Source organism: Pungitius pungitius, chromosome 1 (assembly GCF_949316345.1).
Source record: "Pungitius pungitius chromosome 1, fPunPun2.1, whole genome shotgun sequence".
NCBI lineage: Eukaryota > Metazoa > Chordata > Actinopteri > Perciformes > Gasterosteidae > Pungitius > Pungitius pungitius.
Window position 1 is genome coordinate 27,834,966 of NC_084900.1, and position 22,753 is coordinate 27,857,718.

Here is a 22,753-nt window from a genome sequence, read left to right on the forward strand (position 1 = left end):
TAACAGGAATACCCGCAAAACAATTATTGCATTTAACCCCTTGCTATAACGGCTGGATTTCTGAAACTTTTGCCTTGTGGCATGACACATATCCTTTAACGAGTACTTTAAAGAATACTTTCACAGACTCACGTCATGAATCAACAGAATCGACCTTCAATTATATCTGAGCATTCTTGAACACTAGAACTATAGGTTCGCAAAATAATCTCAGCTCACAACTAACTCAAGCGAGCAATATTTTTGTCAAATGATTTGGATACTGGTGCATTCATTCATACCAGCAAACAAAACAAAACACCTGTGTCTGAAGGGTTAAACGGTCCTGTTTTCAGACTTAAATGGAATTATCAGGAATTCAGAATATTTATCGGCCACGGTATCCATGGTGAGGCGTCTTGGGGTTTTGGCCTTCAGTAAAAGCAGGGCGTACGTTAAAAAAACAGTACTGAGGGGCTGTGAGAAATTGTGATGTGCATTTTCTTACATTTTGTAGACTGACTAAAATGATAAATAAACCATTTTTAGGAGCCCTATTCTTCATCCATCTGGACAACACACAAGTAGTCGTGCCAGTGCATAACGTGCATAATCAGCCATTTCAGTCGAGACGAGGGGTTTTAAAGCTCTGCCAATTGTGCCAGTCTGATAATTGAAATCTAGTCACCAGCTTAGACGTTATTTGGCAAAATGTATGGTCAGCTGTGCTTCAATACTTGGTGAATCTGTCCTTTCTTGTCAGTCGTATTGGCTTTTTCAATGTGGTCTGTGTCGTCATTGTTCAGTTATATATTTCAGCCAAACCCCAGCGCTCAGGTATTCAGACCTGCTCCACCCTACGTTTTGATAGCCCTTGAGTGAGTGGCAGGAGCAGATATACCAGTAATCTGTCAGCACACTACACAAGGGGCTATTTAATGGTCTGACTTGAAGAATGGAGAGCCTGATGTTTGCCGTGATTTAACAGACATTAAAACATTTTAATGAATTAGAGCAGGCCTGAAGGTCTTCTGTGGGAAAAGGGCATAGGAGTAATGGTACTAATGACACCCACACAAGACCAATGCATCAAGATTTAGGGAGAACTAAATCAGGACAATCCCATCAAGATGACACCTGGAAGATTCAAGGTGTGTGTGTGTGTGTGTGTGTGCGTGTGTGCGTGTGTGTGTGTGTGTCTGTCCAGGGTTATTAAATTACCCTACGGCGTCTTTTCCAGATGACCATTTTGCTGTTTAGGGGAAGAAAGTAGTTTAAACTAATTTAATGTATTTGACCGTGGTTCAGCGCTTTGGGCAACTGAAGTATTGTGGACATTCAAATCGCAGAATACAAGGTCAGCTTGGAGGAAGAGGTTCACCCAGGGAGGAGCTGAAATGCCCGTGTTTCTGTCAAATGATCATGGAAAGAAACAAGTTGGAAAGACGTTGCAGAATCCAAGGCCGTGTCAGGTACCAGTTTGCACGTGTGAAGACAAAGAGCTTCGCTCAGTGTTTCTGAAAGAGGTCTTTGAATCGTGTTTGGTTGTTTTTGGTGGTTTTATGTGGGGTTTATCTGTGTAAGTTCATTCATCACAGAATGTTATTGTTAAGCTAACAAAAGATGCACAGGAAATGCATCTTTCTGACTGAGGTATGGATGACATGAACTGAAAAAAGGTCAACATTACTCCGTTTTTGAGCTTGTGTCCAGGGCACATAGAAGCATTGCCAACCTCTTTGTTTTTGTGGCGTATCGGTACCGTGGAGATGTTTAAGTTTGACTTTTATTTTCTATATATTTGAATGGTTATTGATTTTCAAATGTATTTTTTTTTTCTGCACAAAGGTCAAGTGTTGCTTTAAAAAAAACTAATCCGAGCCGGCGCAAAGAGATCTCTCTTGACTTCACGCAGTAAACTGTACTGTATGTGCTTTGCCGTATTGATTTGAAACAACGCTCCCGACTGGGAGACCAAACTGTGGTGTCCTACTTCCGATTGCAATTTTCTGTTAAACCCAGAATCTGAAAAATACATGAGCAGAGCAAGTTGCTATCACACACAGCCTTTTGGTGCGATGACACAACCTCTACCTGTTACAAGGTAGTACACCAGTGCACAGTGGATGACACCACTATACTATAATGATCTACTTGTGCTTTTTATACCAGTACAACCTTGCAATATTCTTGCTACTCCCAAGTTTAGAAAAGGAAACAAATTAGTTACCCCAAAAAGGCGTACTTCCATAAAGGTGGAAGAAGAAACACAATTCGAGCTCTGGGTGACGCTTGGCCTGTCTGTTGTGACTCCTCAGTATTTCCATGTCTGGGTGATCTCCGTGAGATCGTGGCCGTTACGTTTTCACATTGAAAAGGCATCAGCTGATCTTGATATGCTGAAGATGTGCATGTATGATATTGTTTGGTGCATTTGTGTTTTCTAAACGAAGGAGTTAATAAAAACAATTCACTGAGGATCTTTGCTTGGATTTCTTTGAATTATGTGTGGCACGGTGTCATTTTCAGCATCAGCAGTTTTAGTGTCTTTTACTGCAGGACGAATTTGAGTGGTGCCCTGAGGCACCATCAAAGCTATAAAATGCATAATATTATGAAAAAGCATTTAAATGAGAGTGAATAGCTGCAGTAATGCTTTATACGGTGGATAAAGAACACATTTGAAAAGGTTTTTGCCGCATATAGTTATTGTTTAATGTACAGCAAGAAATATCATTACAGAGAATATACGATTTTGAATCCATCCATTAAAAAAACGAACGCTATCTGAAAGAAGCTGGATGTGTTAAGTAGGTTTTGCAAAGAACTCTGATTCTTTTTTTCTTTTGCTTTAAACGATTTCTCTGTTCAAGTCAAGACTCCTTCCTCCGAAAGAATGGGACATGGGGGCTACTCTAAAATATTGATTAAGTCTGTAGCACATATGCTTTTATGATAATATGAAAGAGAGGACCCTGCAAAAAGATCAATATGTAGAGGAAGTGAAGAAAAGAGAGGTTTCTCCCTACACACCACAAATCATCCATAATGAGCTGCTGTGTCAATACCCCGGCAGTGGCTCTTCACATGCTATTGACCGCTGAACAACAAGACCAGGGCAAAGACACAGAGGAGATAGTATTCATGGTTGAACTGCAAAGTGCAGATATTCTGATATGAGTTAGACAGCTCCCGTTGAAATATTGGCTGAGACATTAGTGTACTGAAGCACATTAAATACAGCACAAATGCTGTAGCTTAGTTGCTAGATATTGCGAATGTCAATACTGCCCCCTCGTTGTACAAGCGTCCTGGTGCAACACTCTGATGGGATGGTTAAGGTGATATAAAGGAGCCAATGCAGTGACACATGCGACTAGAGCCTGGCCATACAGGGAAGTAAGGACGAGATTATTGACCAATCTTGTATTGGATCTCAATCGGAGTGGTGCTAATTAACACAACGTTGAAACAAAGGCAACCTAAAATGTTGCAGAACTTCATGAACATCACATATGGGTTCAGATACACACCCAACCATTTTTATTCGTGATCACGCAGCCAGATTTCCCTTAAATTCTCAACTGAATTGCAGAACAAATAGTCCGTCGTCCCGCTGCCGGCTCCCTCCGCGCCGCCGGGGGGCGCTGTGTCTCTCTCTCGAAGTCTTTCCTGCCAGCTCGCAGGAAAACAATAAGGGCCGGAGCTGCTTCCTGCGGCTCACATGTACACAGCACGAGAAAACACGATGGACTCTCCTAAGACCAATGAGTCCACCGACAGTGGCCTGAACGACTCGAACTCAAAACCCGACGACGAGGAGAAAGAAGAGCTGCTCCCCGGCTTTGGAAACGCGGATGCTTTTGTCAAAGTTAGTGAATAACAGCCATTCGGAGCTTTCGGGGGGGGCAAACGTGCATGTGCGTGCTGGCTAGAGGCTGACGTCACATCACTGATCCTGTCTAAGGTGGTGGTAGAAGACGTGCACCGCTTTTTGTTGATGAAAGATGGGATTTGAGGGTTATTAGGTTTATAGTAAAAGCAGAGTCGAGTCGAGTTGAGCTGTGCAAAGTTAATTAGCTTAAGATGTCTATCTAAAAGTATCGATACATATTTTTATGTGAATTAAAGGCCACAGCGGAGAGGTCACCCGCATATTTGCCTCTCTGTGTTGTGTTGATTTATGGTTAATTAAAAAAAGTGACAGTTGAACGACGGACTAATCTGAGTTCAAGGCTCCATTTCACTTAACTTTAGCTAGCTAACGAAGAAATACAAATTTGAAAGCCCGTAATAACTAAGTTATTTTCTGTCATTCTAGTAAAAAATGCACTATTCATGTCAATTACAATGTGTAACGTTATCTGCCACGTTTCAGTTATTGGGAACAACCCAACGTTTCTTCTAAAACCCCCTAAATGAGTTAAAGAAAAACAGGGACTGCTTCACCGACGTTGCCATGGTCCCCTTGTCCTACACGAGTAACCTCTCAGCTCGTCTCTCCTCTGCAGTATGGATTGGGCGCCGTGTTATCTGCCACCAAAGCATCCGCCAGCTTACCTCAGACCGGAGACGAGTACGACTTCTATCGCAGCTTCCCGGGATTCCGGGACTTCTGTGAAAGTCAAGGGAACAAGCTCTTGCAGTGGTGAGTATGAACACATGCATCATCTATACAGTCGGTGTATTCATTCTCGTCCGTGGACGTTGGAGCCCATGCAACTGGCATAATTGTGGAACTTTTCACCGTCCCGCCTGGGAAGTTGGTGGTTGTAATCTAGTGGAATGGTGTTGTTAAATAGCCCTGGTTTGTTGTACACTAACAGACTGCACAGTGTCAAGGGCTGTCCTCAATTAAAGCGAGGCAACAAGTAACGCTCAAACAATTCTGCCTCGTCCACTATTTGCTTTTATCGACAGATCTGTTAAACTGAGTCTCCACACAATGTAGCACTTAAAAAAAAAAAAAAACTAAATTGGATTTCCGTTGGTATTCTTGAAGCCAATGAAGTAGATCGTCCATCAACAAAAGCAGGGAGCATCTCTTTTGCACAGCTTTGTAGAGTCCATGATTGCTCAGCTCAACATTTATCACCTCTGATGTCGAACCAATGACATCATTTAGCTGTACTGAAAGTAAGCTTGACTGATCCTTTTACATGTGCAAACTCATTAAGTTCTCTCAACCGTGTCCCTGTTTCAGCATGAGTCAGATAATGCAGCACCACGGCTGCAGATCTGACCTGAAAGACCAGAACAAGCTGACGGGCCTGGAGGAGAGGCTTGACTTGGTTGTGGACTCGAACGACGTCATCCTCGAAAGAGTGGTATGGCCCGCGGCTTACCGCGTTTCACAAATTTGTTCATCGAACAAGTCTCTTTTCAAAACATCCGAGCTATTGCTTTTGACTTCCAGGGGATTCTCCTTGATGAAGCTGATGGGGTGAACAGGACCCAGCAGCCCGTCCTGCCTGCAGGTTTTCAGCCTCCCAAGATTGTAGTTTCCAGCTGGAATCGCACGGTTGGAAAATTAACCTCTTAACTGTTTTTTGTTATTGCTATATTAAAGTTTAAGCCGTATTTGTCAGTTATGGCATTAAAGCACTGGAACGGTTAATCTGAAAATTGATATTCATTCCGGCTCAACGCACAATTTGGTAAACAGTTTTTTTTCTTCCCATCAGGGTTCAAAATCCGGAAGTCGTTCTGAGACGTTCCGACTGCTCCATGCCAAGAACGTTGCGAGGCCTCAGATGAAATTCAAGGAGAAAGTTGACAACAGCAACACACCATTTATTCCCAAAATCTTCATCAAGCCCAATGCAATAAAGCCTCTTCCTTCTTGTGAGTCGAAGGCTCTTCCTCACATCTGCTGTTTCCATAAGCTCGTGTCCCATTTGTAAAATATCTGTTCACCTGCTCTCCCGTCTTAGATTTCACTGACAAACAAATCCGTAAAGAGAGACCGGAGGACCTCGATGTCCCTGCTGCGCTGGCGGACTTCATTCACCAGCAGAGAACTCAGGAACATGTTGAAGACATGTAAGACTAGTCCCCTTTGTCATAATAACATTTGGCCTTTTCCTATATATCTTAGCTTGTGACTCTGATTCACGTAGGTTTGCACACCCCTACCAATATGAACTGGATCATTTTACCGTACCAGAAGGTCTTCTGTCTAAGCCAGAACCGCAGGTTAGTTTTAGTGTCACTTTCACCCTTTGAACCACGTGATCCTCTCGATGCTGGTTCATCATCTACTAAATCTGTCGCTTGTGTACTCTTAGATGTACAAGCCGATGGCTGAGACCAAGTGCTCCTTTGTGGAAGCACTGGAGGATCTGGTGGCTCTGAATGAGAAGCTCTGCAAAGAGTCAGAATTTGCAGTGGACCTTGAGGTAGGAGATTAGAAAAAGTGGCATGGATTAAATTCTGTGATTAATACAGATAACAAAGCATGGCGGTTCTTTTGTGTGGGTGTTTTATTCCGTTTATTTGCCCCATGCAGCACCACTCCTACAGAAGCTTCCTCGGCCTCACCTCTCTGATGCAGATCTCCACCAGAGAGGAGGACTTCATCATCGACACCCTTGAGCTCCGCAGCGAGTTGTACATCCTCAACGAGGCATTTACTGACCCGGCAATAGTCAAGGTAATGGAATTTGTTCCAGTAACCAGTTCTTTGGCCAGAATGGGAAAGGTGGAATAATATTACTTTAAAAAAAATGTTTATAGGATTATATTTTGATATGCCACATCAATAAAGTAAAGCATGGCGAAAGCAAGAGATGGAGTATAGCCGTTTAATATGTGTTACTCTGGAGTATATGGTGGATATGTAAGGAAGTTAGAACTCTTAAACAACGGAGGTGTAAAATCTTTAAACAGGACACTTATTAAACAATATTTGCAAGCAGGAGAGGATTGACATTCATACAAAGTCATAGATCGAGGCTACTCAACGGTTTTCTGTGGTGGAAATCGACCTTGGATGTAAACAATTATCTTTGGCACCACAAGATTAAAAACATTGACGCACTTGATTGTCAGATGACCCAGAACACAATGTTCCTCTGAGTGAGACTGTATTCTCTACAGCCTTTTGCACACCCTAGTTTCACAATGTGGTGGACAACTCTAAGACATATTTCTTGTTCTTTTTTTAAATGAGTTGTGTAAAAATGAAACCTGTGGGATTGAAAGAATTTTTCCACTTGATGTATTTTTCTCTGTTCTAAAGCTGTGTCCAGCTTGTCGTCAAATGGCCAAACCTCAGTTATTACCAGCCTTAAAATGTCCGAGGTCTGAGGTCTGACCAAATAACCAAATGGAAAAATGTCCCATTGTTTTTTTTTCCCATCCCCAGTTTTTGGTTCAAATATTTTACGTATCAAAGCGGTGGATTTTCTTTCTAGATAAGTTTGCACGTCTCCAGAGAAGTTTCCACTGAATATGCGCTCCCCTGTTTTCAGGTCTTTCACGGCGCCGACTCTGACATCGAGTGGCTCCAGAAGGACTTGGGCCTGTATGTCGTCAACCTCTTTGATACGCATCAGGCCAGTCGAGCCCTGAACCTGGCCAGACATTCCCTCGACCATCTGCTCAAACACTACTGCAGTGTGGAGTCGGACAAACGCTACCAGCTGGCTGACTGGAGGATTCGGTATGAAGATGCTTCATCTTAGTTATGGTTTAGGTTTTGATCTGGAAATGGGTAAAATCCCTAGTTTATTGCAGATTGTTTGTAATATTACTGTTGGTAGATGTTGTTATTGTCTTTATAAAGCATGTCTCATCACTTGGCCTTGTAGTCCCTTGCCAGAGGAGATGGTGCAGTATGCCCGGACAGACACCCACTACCTTCTTTACATCTACGACTGTATGAGGGCGCAACTGTTGGACTCGAACTACGGGAAGCCGGGCCTGCTGCAGAGCGTCTGGAACAAGAGCAAAGACATTTCTCTGAAGGTGAGCACACGACTCACAGCAATGGTGTGCATGTCCGATCAGTGCAGATGGTCAATATAGACCATTAAAACAATAAACTCCTCAGTGGCTGCAATATTGATGGATATCTCATTTCCTCTGTTCGCGAGGCTGTGAGAGGACGCATTGTGTGAAACGACTGATGCACAGATAAAACATGGTGTACCCCACTTACCTGTGCAAGTATTAAAACATGGAGGCTCCTTAGACCAAACAAACATGATCCAAGACTGCAACAACTCTGTTATAACACTTTGTCATGGCCGCTGTAAACAACAACAATCTGCTTTAGGTGCCAATAAATCTAATTTGCCCTCAAGACTGCTAGGGTTGTTTTCATACCTCGTGTTCAGTCATTTTCATTGTTTTCTTTATTTACGTTATTATTCAGTCGTGAAGTATTATGTCCTGTGGAATAGTGTCATAGTTTCTGTATTCCTGTCATTGGTAACAATGTGCCTTCCCCTCCTTCCAGAAATATGTGAAACCCATATTCACGGAGGATTCCTATTTTGAGCTGCATAGAAGGCAGAAACGGTCCCTTAACACCCAGCAGCTCACTGCCTTCAGACTGCTGTTTGCCTGGAGGGACAAGCTGGCCAGGCAGGAGGATGAAAGCACCGGGTAGGCTCTTTGGAGACGGACAGGCTCGCTCTTCTGGAAATCCGCTCGAGCTGATTTCCTATTTATAGTTTATGCCGGCCAGATTTTTGAGACAATATCGCTTCTAACTTGTTGTTTGTGTGTTTAGATTTACTATGCCCACGCATATGATGATCAAGATATCTGAGGAGCTGCCGAGGTAAAGTTTTGATTCATTCGTGGTTCTGTTTTCTCACTTTAGAAGAGGTGTGTTTGGTGTTTTCATTCATGACATACGACACAATATGTTGTTTTCATGGACTCAGGGAGCCTCAGGGCATCATTGCCTGCTGTAACCCTGTACCCCCCCTGGTGAGGCAGTATGTCAATGAGCTCCATTTGTTAGTGCAGCAAGCCAGGGAAATGCCTCTCCTTAAGGTAAGCAAACACGAGTGGCAGCAATGTTTTCTGATGGTGTACTTTCAGTGTTAAGTAACGAATGTTGCAATGTTTTCTAAACTTCACACAGGCGGAGTTCGTGGTCCAGAAGACAAAAGGACTTGCACCCTTAAAAAAGGTTGGTTATAAACTGATAAATGGAACTTTTGAAGGAACGATGACCGAGATTAAATTCATGACATTTTGTATAATTTTCCAGACAGAGGTCACGTTGTTTGGTCCTCATGATACATCCAGGGTCTCAGAGAGTGATCTACACCGCTGTTCCACTGATGGTAGGCATCATACACACGTTCGGCATTCTATTTTTGATTTTAATATGAAAGCCCATTAGGCCTGAAAACAAACAAGTGCATATTTTTCCAGAAATGCCAATCAAACAGACGATGTTCTCTGAGGAGGACGACCGAATGGACATTGGTGAACAGAATATAAGTGGTCTCTTCGCAAAGGCTAAAATCACACAGTTTGAGGTAGAGATCAACTTCTAGTTTACTTTATTCAGCCACTCGATTTGAATTCCTCTGTATCTAATGTGAGGACGTTCTTTTTACAGGAGCAGGAGACAAAGAATGACCAGGGGTCCCTGTCTGGGGCTCAAATGAAAGCAAGACGTATCGTTGAGTCTTTTGAAAACCCTTTCAGGATGGTACGATTTTACATGATTCATCTGCCATAATGTTTGCGTTGCCTTTTTATTTAACCAGACACGCAGCGCAACTGTTTCCCTTGTAATTTCAGTACTTGCCCTCAAGAGATTTTCACATCAACAAGACTGCGAAGTTCGATCCATCTTCGAAAATATTTGAGGTAATCAAACCGCTCCATGCATCCATGGCTGGATCATCTCACGTTTAAGAGAGCGCATGCAGTTTGTGCAGAAAACCAAGCGAGTGGAAGCAAAGTTGTTGATGTAGGTTTTTTTTGGTAATCTAAAGGCTGCATCTTCTGTTCTACTTTGCATTAGGACAGAAACATAAATCGACAATAATGTACGATGGGATATCAAATATACAAGAAGGAATACCCTGTTCAGGGTAAACACTTAGTTAAAAACATGACACTAAACAATACCATCATTAAAATGACTTCAGCACAAATTAGATTAGAGACACCTTTGTAAAATCACAGAAGTAGTGGTGAATACATAATTTGGAGTTTACCTATCTACATTTTTCTCTTGACAAATTTTAATATCTTGACACAATTTCACAGTTGCTTTAAAACAACAAACGGATGAATTTGGGCTGGGCCAAAAATGAGTAGCTTGATAATTGTATAATGTGCTGTTAAACGTTTTAAAAGTGTTTGTTCTTTGTTCATAAACCTAGTTGATAACTATGGAAGAGGCCGTACGTTATAATAACCACCAGTTTTACGTTAACAGATCAGTAAAAGATGGAAACTGCAGAGTATTGAACAGCAACAGATGGAGTTGGAGACCAAGCAGGAGGCCAAGAGTAAATCCAGGGAAGAAGCAAAGGAACGCACAAAGAAAGCGAACGGTTAGGAAGTCAAACTTGCTCTAAATGTACGCTTTTCCTTTTTTTCTACGTCCCTCATTTGAATGTATTGTGGTTGTTTTCCCCAGAGGAAAGAAAAGAGGCTACGGTGAGCTACCAGGAATCTCTCCAGAACATTGCCACCGTTCGCCAGCAAGCAGCGGTAAGTCATTTGGCCCTTTTTGTAACTCCCATTTCCTCCATCCCACTACTTTGTACTCCGTCAACCTCACCGTTGATGTCCCTGTGGAGCAGGAACACATCCACGAAAGACAGGAGTGTTATATTCACCCAGGAGCCAGGCATGGCATACTAGAGATGGTGCTTCAATAGGCAGTCTAACCTTCCACAATGCCCCCCATTTTCGGAAGATGTGGCTTATATTTCTTCACAGCAATATGGTGACTCACAAGCGAATGAACCGCTGCTGCCAGTCTGCAGCTCACGTTGCTGGCTTTTTAATATTTATATCTATCACATGAAGTGCCTGGGGGGCGGGGGAGGAGTAAAGTGTGGGATTGCAGCATTAAAGACGTGCCCCACACTCATCTAATGCTTTTCTTCCCTCCTGGGAAACAACAGCAGCCTTTTTGTGCTCAAAAGCCTACTTCCTGTCGGAGCTGCTCCTATGCACCCTGCTGTTTGGTTGCTTCTATGTGCTCTTGCCACCATGTGGTGTTTTTTAAATGCTCAGTCAAACAAAATCCTCGGTTCTTCATCTTTAGTTCTCGATCCTGGAGTGAAAAGAAATGTCTCCTCTCAGACCCACGACGATGGAGCCACATACACTGTGTCCGTGTGTGTGTGCGCTTTGAACCATCAGTCACTAGTGCACACAGCAACGACGTGCATTACGGCTGTCCATTGAGTGAAACATTGATTTTAGGCTGAAATGGTGGCTTCAAATGAAAATGTCGGGGGCGTGCGTTACGGTGAAAGCGGTTGGCAGCGGGATTTGAGATAACGCTCCTTAACCTGCCAACTGCAGACAAATGTTGGATCAGTCGGCTCACAGACGGTGCTTTGTAAGTGGTGTTCTCTGGTTTTCTCTTTTGCCAGTCGTGTTCATGAGCAGTTTTACCAAATAAGTTAAAAGGCCTTTTAGATAGATAGATCCTGATCCCAAGGAGTCAATATAATGTTGGTTCTTTCAACCAGAGGCCTTAAGAATTATATTTTTGCGTGAGTTAGAAAAACATTTATTTTTGCCACGTACGTTAAAGAAAGTGGCAAAAGATTTCAATGTATATCTTTATCAATTTTAATATTCCAGTCAAGTGGTTCTTGATTGAATTAATTATAAACGGACAAACCCCAGAATCTTGAAACCTCAAGGAGAACATTCTTCAATTATTTTTTTTGGCAACAACAAAACAATTTTATTTCGGCTGGGAACAATTATACAGCAGTATTCATTATCATTAGTTTAAGTAAATGTATACCTTTTATTTAAGATTACAGCATATTTGGATGTTCATTGTAAGTATTGTACAGAATATAATTAAATTGCATTTGACTAGGAATCTGCAAAAGGCAGCGGAAAGAAAAGGGAGAGGGTTGCCAGTGAGGTTGGAGAGTCAACTCCCAAACCGAGTAAGAAGCTGATGAAATCTGCAAAGAACTCTGAGACGAAGGAACCGCCTCCCGAAGACAGCTTCAAACCCTTCGACTACAGCCAGTCAAACTTCAAAGTCTTTGCTGGTATGCATCATGTTACTTTACTTTTAGTGTGTATTGTATTATGAAATAAGTTAAACTCACCTGCTTTGTTGTTATAGGTACCAAACCAAAGGACAACACACACTTTGATCCCAATCGGCAAGCCCATGGTTCTAAAAAGAAGGTAATTAAATGTATTCATATCTGCTCATTAACCATTATGTATTTTAATGATGCTTGACGAATTTAAATCTTTCACCAGAAAACCCCCAAAGGACAAAAATCCAATTCTGGAGCTGGAAACCGAAGTATGTCATACCTTGATGGAAAATCCAACAGGTAATTATGTCCAAAATACAGTAGCTTCTTTGACTCTGAGAATTCAGAAGTCTCAGTTTGTTGATTTTTTTTTTTCTTTTTTTTTTTTCTTCTCTACAGAGGATCCCGGAATAATTGGCCCAAAAGATAAACTCCTCGTCAAGTTTTTTTTGTCTTATTTTAAAGTGTTTTTCCATCCTGCAGAAACAATGTTCCAATTTTTCTTTTCCTCTTTGGGTATTTCAGTATTGATGTATGAATTTCAAAGAGTATTTTCTTTTTTCTATGCAGCAGTTTAACCTGTAAATATGTGGAAGCACAGACTTCTTTATAAAGGTGATTTTAGATGGAAAAGTTTTGTCTACATTATTGTTGAAGTATCATCATTAGCATATATGAAACTTGTCTTCGGTCATTTTCTCCACGGTACATCCCCATATACAAGTGGTCCAGACCTGTCAAAGGAGTCTGGTGCAGGTAGTCTATTATCCCACAACAACAAAAGAAAACATGTTTCATTATACATCGATAATCATCATCGATGATGTTAAAATGATCCTGTTTGACTCCATATGTAATATAGCTCATATTTGTCTCTTGATGCCATTTGTGCATAACAACATCTCAAGCTGCAAAATGATGTTTTTCTTTCCCTATAATAACTTGTGGCGGGCAGGTACAGTTAGTACCAAAGGAAGTTGTTGCATGTGCTGCTGACGGGGTAACTGGAGACGGGCTGGTAGTGATTTGGCACCGAGACCTTTTCTGAACTATCACACGTAATAAATTATGCAGAGGTTTTGGGAGCATACAGTTTTGGGGAAAAGAGCACAACCAAGGGCTTTTCCAGTTCCAGATGGGGATAGCTTTGTGTAAAATTTGAGCCCCCAAATAAAATAACAGGCTTCCTAGTACATTGGGGTGTGGGGGAACAGGATTTATCTAAGAAATTTCTTCAGAACAATTTGTTTAGTTTGTCATTGTATGACACTGTTTGACTATACACTCACCTAAAGGATTATTAGGAACACCTGTTCAATTTCTCATTAATGCAATTATCGAATCAACCAATCACATGGCAGTTGCTTCAATGCATTTAGGGGTGCGGTCCTGGTCAAGACAATCTCCTGAACTCCAAACTGAATGTAAGAATGGGAAAGAAAGGTGATTTAAGCAATTTTGAGCGTGGAATGGTTGTTGGTGCAAGACTGGCCGGTCTGAGTATTTTACAATCTGCTCAGTTTACAAAGAATGGTGTAAAGAGGGAAAAACATCCAGTATGCGGCAGTCCTGTGGGTGAAAATGCCTTGTTGATGCTAGAGGTCAGGAGAATGGGCCGACTGATTCAAGCTGATAGAAGAGCAACTTTGACTGAAATAACCACTTGTTACAACCGAGGTGTGCAGCAAAGCACACAACACGCAAAACCTTGAGGCTACAACAGAAGAAGACCCCACCGGGTACCACTCATCTCCACTACAAATAGGAAAAAAGTTGCAAGAGCTCACCAAAATTGGACAGTTGAAGACTGGAAAAATGTTGCCTGGTCTGATGAGTCTCGATTTCTGTTGAGACATTCAGATGGTAGAGTCAGAATTTGGCCTAAACAGAATGAGAACATGGATCCCTCATGCCTTGTTACCACTGTGCAGGCTGGTGGTGGAGGTGGTGTAATGGTGTGGGGGATGTTTTCTTGGCACACTTTAGGCCACTTAGTGCCAATTGGGCATCGTTTAAATGCCACGGCCTGTGATGTTACTAGATGTTAGTTATACAACACGGCCTACCTGAGCATTGTTTCTGACCATGTCCATCCCTTTATGGCCACCATGTACCCATCCTCTGAAGCTACTTCAAGCACCATGTCACAAAGCTCCAATCATTTAAAATTGTTTTCTTGAACATGACAATGAGTTCACTGCACTAAAATGGCCCCCACAGTCACCAGATCTCAACCCAATAGAGCATCTTTGGCATGTGGTGGAACGGGAGCTTGGTGCCCTGGATGTGCATCCCACAAATCTCCATCAACTGCAAGATGCTATCCTATCAATATGGGCCAACATATCTAAAGAATGCTTTCAGCACCTTGTTGAATCAATGCCACGTAGAATTAAGGCAGTTCTGAAGGCGAAAGCGGGTCAAACACAGTATAAGTATGGTGTTCCTAATAATCCTTTAGGTGAGTGCATGTTTTCATTCATTCAACTGATTTATTTAATGTTCCACAATTGCTCATTAAGATTACATTACATGTCATGCTTTTTTCCAAAGCGACTTACATTGCATTTTGACCCATGGCTTACATTTTTGCCTGGGGAGCAATTGGGGTTGGGTGTCATCCACAGGGATACTTCGACCTGGCACATGGAGTAGCCAGGATTAGTAACACCAACCTTGCGACCTGCAGCGTCACACTACTCCATGGGCCACCATGGATACGCATAGGGCCGAGAATACATGACATAATGTTTATGCAGTGCATATGAAGATAATTAACAATTTAAACAAGTTGTCGTTGTGCAACTGGAAAATGTAAGCTGTTTGTAGTTAAAGCTGCAGCTTCTGAATTTCTGAAAACGCTAGATGATGCGATACTAGACATTCAAAATTTCAAAGAATAACATTCAAGTTAGAATTATTAAATAGTGAAAAAATGAAATAAGGGATAATTTTATCAAAACGGTAGTGAATTCATACCTTTTGACATATTTAACATTCACTAATTGGATTTGTTTTGATACTATTTTATTACTTACATTCGAAAATTCAAAAAGGCCTCATAGGCTTTGTAGGGTGTAAGATTTGTTTATGTTGATAAATTATGAAAACCTTGGGGGAGGCCTCACTTTAAAATACTCGTCCTCACTTGTGCGCGCAGGCGCAATTGGTTCATCCTCACGTGGGGCTCAGCATGCGCCTCGGCCTATGGGCGTTGCCAATGGTGTGAAGTCAAACGAACTTTACACGAACCGTCTCCTCCTCGCAACGCCATTGGCTCACACAACGGTATGTCACCGACGTCAGCGTCACCCCATTCGCTATTGAACAAAGCGTCATCTTTAGTGAGACGACAATGAAGTGACACTTGATCACATTGCCACACTTTCAAACACGTTAGTGTTAACTGTAAATCGTGGCCCTAGAGAACAGTGATGGAGCACATAAAGGATGGGTGGTTTACGGAGTCGTGCGCGCTGTGGCCAGGGCAAGCCTTGAGCCTCCAGGTGGAAGAGGTGCTCTACCAGAAGAAATCCGATTTCCAAGACATCATGGTTTTCAAGAGGTGAGTACTTTGAGCTACAAAACTTGGCTAACGTTGCTAGCTCCCTAGCGCCTACCAGAAATGAATGATCCACCCGGAGCTCGTGGGTTTTTGAGAAGTTTCTTCCGCTGGTGGTGTTAGCTTACCCGGGAGTTGTTAGCGTTGTTACCTCAGCGTGTTTCAGCTCGCAAACAAACCCGTAGAAAGAGGCCACGGTGTTGTGATAATTGTCGAGTCCACGGAGAGAACCGTTAACACACACACACACACACACATAACATTAATATCTTACTTCCCGGCTGGTCTGGGCAGCAACCCCCTTTGTACGTTTACACCATAATACACAACATGAATATTACAATGGCGTAATATGCCCAGTCTTGTTTAATTAATTCAAACGTTGTGAATTGGCTGCGTTTATTTTCAGCCTTCACATGTGCACCTCTTACCTTTTTTCAGTAAAACCTACGGGAATGTCCTGGTGCTGGATGGAGTGATCCAGTGCACCGAGAGAGATGAGTTCGCCTACCAAGAGATGATTGCAAACCTCCCCCTGTGCAGCCACCCATCCCCCAAGAAGGTACACCTCCTGACGTGTTGTTGGTATTTGAAGAGTCTTCGGGTGGGGAGTCGCTCATCCTTTCCACGCTCTCAGGTGCTGATCATTGGCGGTGGAGATGGCGGAGTGCTGAGGGAAGTCGTGAAGAGCCCACTGGTGGAATCGGTGGTTCTGTGTGAGATCGACGAGGTAGGCGCCGTGACACTGACCGGGGTCCTAGCGTCTCACTAGAGGGCCAAATGTATCACAGCCGTATTGATGCCGTCTTCTGTGCAGGAAGTCATTAATGCGTCAAAGAAGTTCCTCCCGGGGATGGCCAGTGGGTTTTACAGTCCCAAGCTCATCCTCCATATCGGAGACGGCTTTGAATTCATGAAGAAGAACCAGGATGCCTTCGACATCATTATAACCGATTCCTCAGACCCTGTTGGTAAGTGCTGCTTTGGAAGTGTTGCAACACCTTTCTTTGCCAACCATTACAGGAGGGAGTCCATTTCTGAGTTCTGAATTTTGTTTCAGGTCCTGCTGAGAGTTTGTTCAAGGAGTCTTACTATCAGCTGATGAAGACAGCATTGAGAAACGGTGGAATTCTATGTTCCCAGGGTAACTCTATACTTCTACCTTATGTTTTGTTTTCAAATTTGGGGACATGGTGAGTCATTTAGAAAATTCCTGTCTTCAATAGAAGTCATAACTATGCTACATCCCAGTTTCTACAAAGTCTACCAATATAAACCTGGTGATTACCTAATGGCTGTTATTAACTTCCTTGGAGCTGATAAGTTGCCCATTTATATCATCTGACCTTCAACTACCTCAAGATGGAACAATGTTTAAAAAAAAGGCAGACAGGAAATGAACATGCCCTTTCTTTTGCTCTTGTGTCATGCACAGGAGAGTGTCAATGGCTCCATTTGGAGCTGATAAAGGAGATGCGAACCTTCTGCAAGACCCTATTCCCTGTGGTAGACTATGCCTACAGCACCATCCCCACTTATCCCAGTGGCCAAATTGGATTCATGCTCTGTAGTAAAAATCCTGTAAGTGCCAATCTTTTGCCTCTCACCACTTTTTGTCAGATTGCCTGTGGATGTCGCTGCCTTTTTTATAAAAAGCCTTTCCTTGGTATATGTCTTGTCTGCTGTTTCTTGAGTATGGTTGATATCTATGACTGAGATGCCTTTCCCCTTTTTTTAATTAGGAAACTAATTTCTTGGAGCCAATGAGAGAGCTGTCAAAAGAAGAAATGAAATATATGAACCTTAAATATTACAACCCTGAAATTCACAAAGCATCATTCATCCTACCTGAGTTTGCAAAGAAGGTAAATGTTACCATTGATCAATATCTGTGCTTATTTATTAAAAGGAAAAACATGTTTGCTTCCTTGTGCTAAGTGTCTTCCTGACCATTGGCAGGTACTCAATGAAGCATGACCAGCAAACCACGGACCCTGTTAATCCTTCTCCTGGCCCTCAGACCTCAGATTGTTCTTCACCTCCTCGACACATTTCAACACCACTGAAGAGCCGAAAACTCCTTAAAATTGTACGGCTGCGGGCACCTAATAATGATGATAATGATCCCCATCAGTGCGTGGAGTTATACAGTGAGAAGTGTTTGTTTTCTTCGTTCCATCCTACACACTCTTGGTGTTTTTATTATTTTACTCCTGTGGTTGTCCTATTTGCATTATGTGAAGGGCAAATGAATGAATGAATGGACTGGGCTGAGTGAAAAGAGCATTGCTGTCAACCCTGACCTCAATATGAAACTACACTGTATCGGATTCACTGCATCTACACCTTTATGTGATGAATTTGCTTACCACATAGTACATTGTTGTACTTTTTATTTGTGATGTTAAATATCAGTTTATGCTCATAGGAAAACACAAAGTCGCCAAATGCTCTAATCACATATTCACATTACTGTGTCCTCTACACTCAAACCCTATAGTGCCTAAAATTGGTTTGTTGGTTGTAGAGGGAAAAGTGGGGGGAGGGACTTGTAAAGTGTACCATGCACACAGTGGCCTAGAAGAAAGCTCATTCGTCAGTAGAGAAAAGTGTCCCCTTTTTTCAACAATGTTAAGAGTGATTGAATTTCACTTCACTTTGACCATCAAAAAGAAAAATCTTGATGTAAATTCTTTATGCATGTATGTACTTTGCAGTATAAGCAAGGCTTGTAGTGATGTAAGCCTGTATGCTGAATCGATAGATGGTCAAACACGTTCAGTTATACGTATTAATGAATTTCACATGGAATCTCTTGAGAAATATCTGGGAAATGAGTTTGTGATTTATTTTTTGTAAGTACGGTAATAAATTGGTAATAGGAAGGTTATTTGACTTGTGTGTATTTGGCCACCAGCTGCTCTTCATTCGCATTACCACCAAACACAAGGCTAAGTTTCTACGTGCCGTATCTTTCAAATGTGTTGCATTTTTTTAAAAAGCAATACATGAAAACGTTTCTGTACTTGTTTTAATGTGGCTTCAGTTTTAGCGCTATTGAGGTCTAAATGCAGTTTCAGTATTCAAACACTAGATGGCGTTCTTTAATCAGATCTGTAAGCTGGTTCCGATTTATCAAACGCACATTGAGAGAATACAACATTGTAGTTGAGGTTTTGTCTGAATATTAAAGGAGAGCCCTCTGATCTTCTTCAACTCAGATCAGTCGTTTTCTGGGATGAGAGGAGCCGCTGTTGCCTTCAGTTGCATCAACTGTAGTGATTGTGTAATACATCCGGCCTCACTGGTTTTCTATTAAAAAGTGACCAACCTGCCTCAGTACAGTGAATTATTATCATACTGCCTTTGTAGTGCGTTACGGGGGACGTAGTGAAGGTGGTTTCGTCTTCTCCAGTCTTCTGTAATTTAGGAAATGTATCCACTGCATTCTATTAAGACAGCCAGTTATTGCCCATAACTATTTAACTAAAGGTGTATTTTGTAATGCTAATATCTGCACTGCAGTAACAGCTTTTCAAACTATATATTCCACTTAACAAATGTAGATGTCTCAGTGCAGTTAGACACATTTAAGCACATAACCAGATTCACCTGAGTGATAGAAAACGCAACACATAACCCTCCGATGCATTTTGAGTCCGTGTTCCTTAGTGATCCCTCACAGTGTGTTGAGCTGTTGCGGTGAGGCCAAATGTGAAGCAATAAGACCAAGGAACACCCAAACCTGTTGTCCCGCTGACATTTAACACTGTGTGAAGACTCGGGTCGGACTGCAGACATTTTTGAGGAGCCAATTTGTTGCACATTCTTCAAAAACACACTGGATTGCCAATGTAGCCGTTTCTACCATCCGTTAATCTTTGGATCGGCTCCGGGGCGTTTTTCAGAATCCGCAGTCCATGAGGAAAATACCTCAAACACTGTTTTGAATGCAGGACAAATCCATTTGAACACATCAACCAAGGCCTTGTGGAATGTGTGTATTGTACGTATGCTGCCTGCCGGTAGCGACATCTGAAGACGTCACAACAGCAAATCCAGTTATTTTTGCTTTTTCAGCAACAAATCCTGGAGGAAAACTTCTCAAACATATTAAACTATTTTTTTTCTCCGACAAGAGATTATGTTTTATGCTGTAATCAACTCTCCATAATCAGTTTTGGTGAGGAGTTGACCTCGTATAGTACAGTATAATTGGGTTTCCAAGTAGTATTGGAGTAGCTTACACAAATTGTTTCCTCTCCTACATGTGAACTAAAACTAATGATTCCATTTAATATTTAAAAATAAATGAATGCTGCAACTTACGTGTCAGGCAAATGCGTGTTTAACGTAATCATTTGTTGCCACACTTGAATAAAGACCAGCAAAAACTGCAACTTATTGCGATCCATTAGGATTATAGCTAATTTGATATAAATCACATTGTCCAGGACAAGCTCCACAGAATATTAACTTAGATAAAAAGTACTCTACTACGCATAGCCTGAAACGATTTATCTCTTGTTAATCCACAGCTTAGTCACAACAATTAAATTCAACTGAGTATATCATATATATTCAACTTGGATGTGCAGTTTCCTCACAGTCATAGTTACTTACAGAAGGAGAGTTTTTGTATTACCAGTCATGATATAGTTTGTATTTGGTGAAATCACTCATCAGTTTTTCCCCAAATCTGCCTGAAGCACCCTGACCCAAAGGCCCCGTTTTGTGTGTTTGTTTTCGGACACCAAATGAAAGTCGATCACATTTCATCGACGATGCTCACATGGACCAAGATTGACCGTCGGCTCCATTGTACACCTCCTACTAAATTGCCCGAAGTGCAATGGCTTTTCCTTTTAACAGCTATGTTTCCTCCATTAGGGTCGTGATGAGCATCTTCCTGCGGCCACGGTCAGCGTCGGAGCCGCTCGATCGCAATCTGAAGCTGTCAGAGAGGCCCCGTGACAGCAATCAGACGGTGGCAGAAGTTCAGAGCGAAACACAGTTGGCACACGGCGACGTTAAGTCACCAATGTGGTCAGTTTGTATTTCTTTAAGACATTTTGATTGCTGCTGCAGAACAATGTGACCAACGTGTTCTCGAGCGTTAAAGACGTACAGGGTGCACCGCGCAGTTTGTAAATTGTGGGATCGTCTCCCTGCCCATCTGAGGGGGTCTTGCTTTGCGATTGTCCATCACAATTGCCAATACATTAGTTTACACGTTGATGTTAAAATGTGGCTCCAGCCGCGGTGACGTCTTCGCCCCTGAGCAGATGTTCTCAATTTGTCAAAAAGGTTAAGTGCTCAACGGTTCCATTTATTCTGTCCTGAACACTTCATCTCCCCTCCTCTCACACGCTCACAAACACCCCCCCCCCCCCCCGGAGCGCCCCCTCCACCCCCCCATCATACACCCACCACCCTGTACGTCAGTGGCACACAGTGGTAGAGGAGTATAAAAAGGGTGAGGGACTTTGGAGGTAGAAACATCAGTGGATTCCACATTTTGAGCCCAGCTGCCACCAGCTGCACTTTGTCCACCTGCCTCCTCAAGGATCTCCGAGCTGCTCAGACTCTTCCACCCTCTCTTTCTCCACAACACAAAACTCTCCCACTCACACACTCCTATCTCCGTCAACCTCCTGCTCCTGTGGCTGTAACCGTGGTCCGTCTCCTGCACTCCCGTCACAGCATGCAGCTCCTGGTGGTGTTAGCAACTCTCATGGGGGTTCTGTTCAGCGTTAGAGCAGCCGCCGTGCTTCCCATGGAGGAGAGGAGCTCCATCCACATGAACAGGGTGAGGAGATTCGTTTTATTGGTCATATGTTCATAATTGCCACTGTCATTGTTAGTTTTTTTCTGCAGTAGAATTTTAATAATAATAATAATAATTTAAATTATATTATAAGAACTTGAAATTAAAATATTTAATATTCCTTGTGAAATTGTGAAAATTCAGGTTCAATTCAATTTATTTTGTGCAAAAATTGTGAAAATCACAAATTTGTCTCCGAGGGGTTCACAATCTACTCATACAACATATCTTGTGATATTCCTAATTTTCAATAAAAAATACATTATAAATTTCAAATCAATATAGTCTTTAATTGTGCTTGTTCATTTCTGCCGTCTTAAATGTGAAAAGTAAATCAGACGGTGACTTTAGAACGAAGCTGCTGTAAGATGTTACATCTCCACATGACTAATTACAATATGTTTATTCACGCATCTCATTTGTGGTCAGGAGCTGAGCAAAGAGCGCAAGGAGCTGATCCTGAAGCTGGTGTCGGGCTTGTTAGATGGAGCCCTGGACGGCAACATGCTGCCGGGGGAAGCAGCACCGGTGGATTTCGAGGAGCCGCTGGAGTCCCGTCTGGAGGAGAGGGCAGTGTACAACCGGCTATCGCTGCCTCAGCGTGACCGCAAGGCGCCCTGTAAAAACTTCTTCTGGAAAACTTTCACCTCTTGCTAACAGCTCTCTTCTGCCTGCCTCCTGTGCTCCTTTCCCTGCCAGCTCCTCATGAACTGTAGTAGACCTCAGCTGTACATATCATGCTGTCCGACATCGATGGACTCCACTGACACAGTGTGGCACAATGTGGCACAGTGTGTTTAAATATGAATTATTTATGTATCTTTTTATGTATACAATATATGTATTTATGTATGTTGCCGTTTATGTAAAGGGTCGACAATAAAGCATGGATAACGTAAGTACTTTTGTAAGTTATTCAAAAAAAAGAAAAGGTCATATTTTTCACCTGCTTCAACAAATACAATATAAATGCAAAGTCCAAATCGTGCAAAATGGTGGCTGTATCTTTATTTGGGTTCACAACCTTTACTACACTAAAATGTAGAGTGTATTTGCCAATTGAATTTCTATACCTGCCAAAAAACAAGTTTTTGGAGCCTGTTTTTTTATTACTGCTGCTCGTAATATTGACATATTACTCATTGTGCTTTGTAGGCT

The 22,753-nt window shown here is 42.2% G+C and overlaps 3 protein-coding genes across 3 annotated transcripts; all 3 read left to right on the forward strand.

Annotated features, from left to right (window-relative positions):
- Positions 1-3,666: 3,666 nt before the first annotated feature.
- exosc10 (exosome component 10) lies at positions 3,667-12,839 on the forward strand. The gene is made up of 25 exons (XM_037480527.2): positions 3,667-3,850; positions 4,491-4,627; positions 5,183-5,306; positions 5,396-5,500; positions 5,664-5,823; positions 5,913-6,021; positions 6,099-6,174; positions 6,267-6,377; positions 6,488-6,631; positions 7,452-7,642; positions 7,791-7,947; positions 8,441-8,589; positions 8,717-8,767; positions 8,874-8,985; positions 9,077-9,124; positions 9,206-9,281; positions 9,373-9,479; positions 9,563-9,655; positions 9,748-9,816; positions 10,394-10,511; positions 10,598-10,671; positions 12,029-12,209; positions 12,287-12,351; positions 12,430-12,506; positions 12,606-12,839. Exons 1-25 carry the CDS (start codon positions 3,704-3,706, stop codon positions 12,634-12,636), a joined length of 2,712 nt encoding a protein of 903 aa, XP_037336424.2. The 5' UTR covers positions 3,667-3,703; the 3' UTR covers positions 12,637-12,839.
- Positions 12,840-15,536: 2,697 nt separating this feature from the next.
- srm (spermidine synthase) lies at positions 15,537-18,658 on the forward strand. Its single transcript, XM_037480744.2, has 8 exons — positions 15,537-15,771; positions 16,210-16,330; positions 16,406-16,498; positions 16,586-16,739; positions 16,829-16,912; positions 17,204-17,349; positions 17,511-17,633; positions 17,728-18,658. The coding sequence occupies exons 1-8, from the start codon at positions 15,641-15,643 to the stop codon at positions 17,743-17,745; spliced, it is 870 nt and encodes a 289-aa protein (XP_037336641.1). The 5' UTR covers positions 15,537-15,640; the 3' UTR covers positions 17,746-18,658.
- Positions 18,659-21,391: 2,733 nt separating this feature from the next.
- sst7 (somatostatin family member 7) lies at positions 21,392-22,494 on the forward strand. Its single transcript, XM_037479248.2, has 2 exons — positions 21,392-21,577; positions 22,025-22,494. Exons 1-2 carry the CDS (start codon positions 21,473-21,475, stop codon positions 22,250-22,252), a joined length of 333 nt encoding a protein of 110 aa, XP_037335145.1. The 5' UTR covers positions 21,392-21,472; the 3' UTR covers positions 22,253-22,494.
- The last annotated feature ends 259 nt before the right edge of the window (positions 22,495-22,753 follow it).

Excerpts from the sequence above, each read along its gene's own strand:
- exosc10 (XM_037480527.2), top strand. The coding sequence starts at position 3,704 with ATGTACACAGCACGAGAAAACACGATGGACTCTCCTAAGACCAATGAG. Across the intron at positions 6,175-6,266 it reads TGTCTAAGCCAGAACCGCAG|ATGTACAAGCCGATGGCTGA; the intron begins GTTAGTTTTAGT and ends GTGTACTCTTAG. Across the intron at positions 9,817-10,393 it reads CATCTTCGAAAATATTTGAG|ATCAGTAAAAGATGGAAACT; the intron begins GTAATCAAACCG and ends TTACGTTAACAG.
- srm (XM_037480744.2), top strand. The coding sequence starts at position 15,641 with ATGGAGCACATAAAGGATGGGTGGTTTACGGAGTCGTGCGCGCTGTGG. Across the intron at positions 15,772-16,209 it reads GACATCATGGTTTTCAAGAG|TAAAACCTACGGGAATGTCC; the intron begins GTGAGTACTTTG and ends ACCTTTTTTCAG. Across the intron at positions 16,331-16,405 it reads GCCACCCATCCCCCAAGAAG|GTGCTGATCATTGGCGGTGG; the intron begins GTACACCTCCTG and ends CCACGCTCTCAG.
- sst7 (XM_037479248.2), top strand. The coding sequence starts at position 21,473 with ATGCAGCTCCTGGTGGTGTTAGCAACTCTCATGGGGGTTCTGTTCAGC. Across the intron at positions 21,578-22,024 it reads GCTCCATCCACATGAACAGG|GAGCTGAGCAAAGAGCGCAA; the intron begins GTGAGGAGATTC and ends ATTTGTGGTCAG.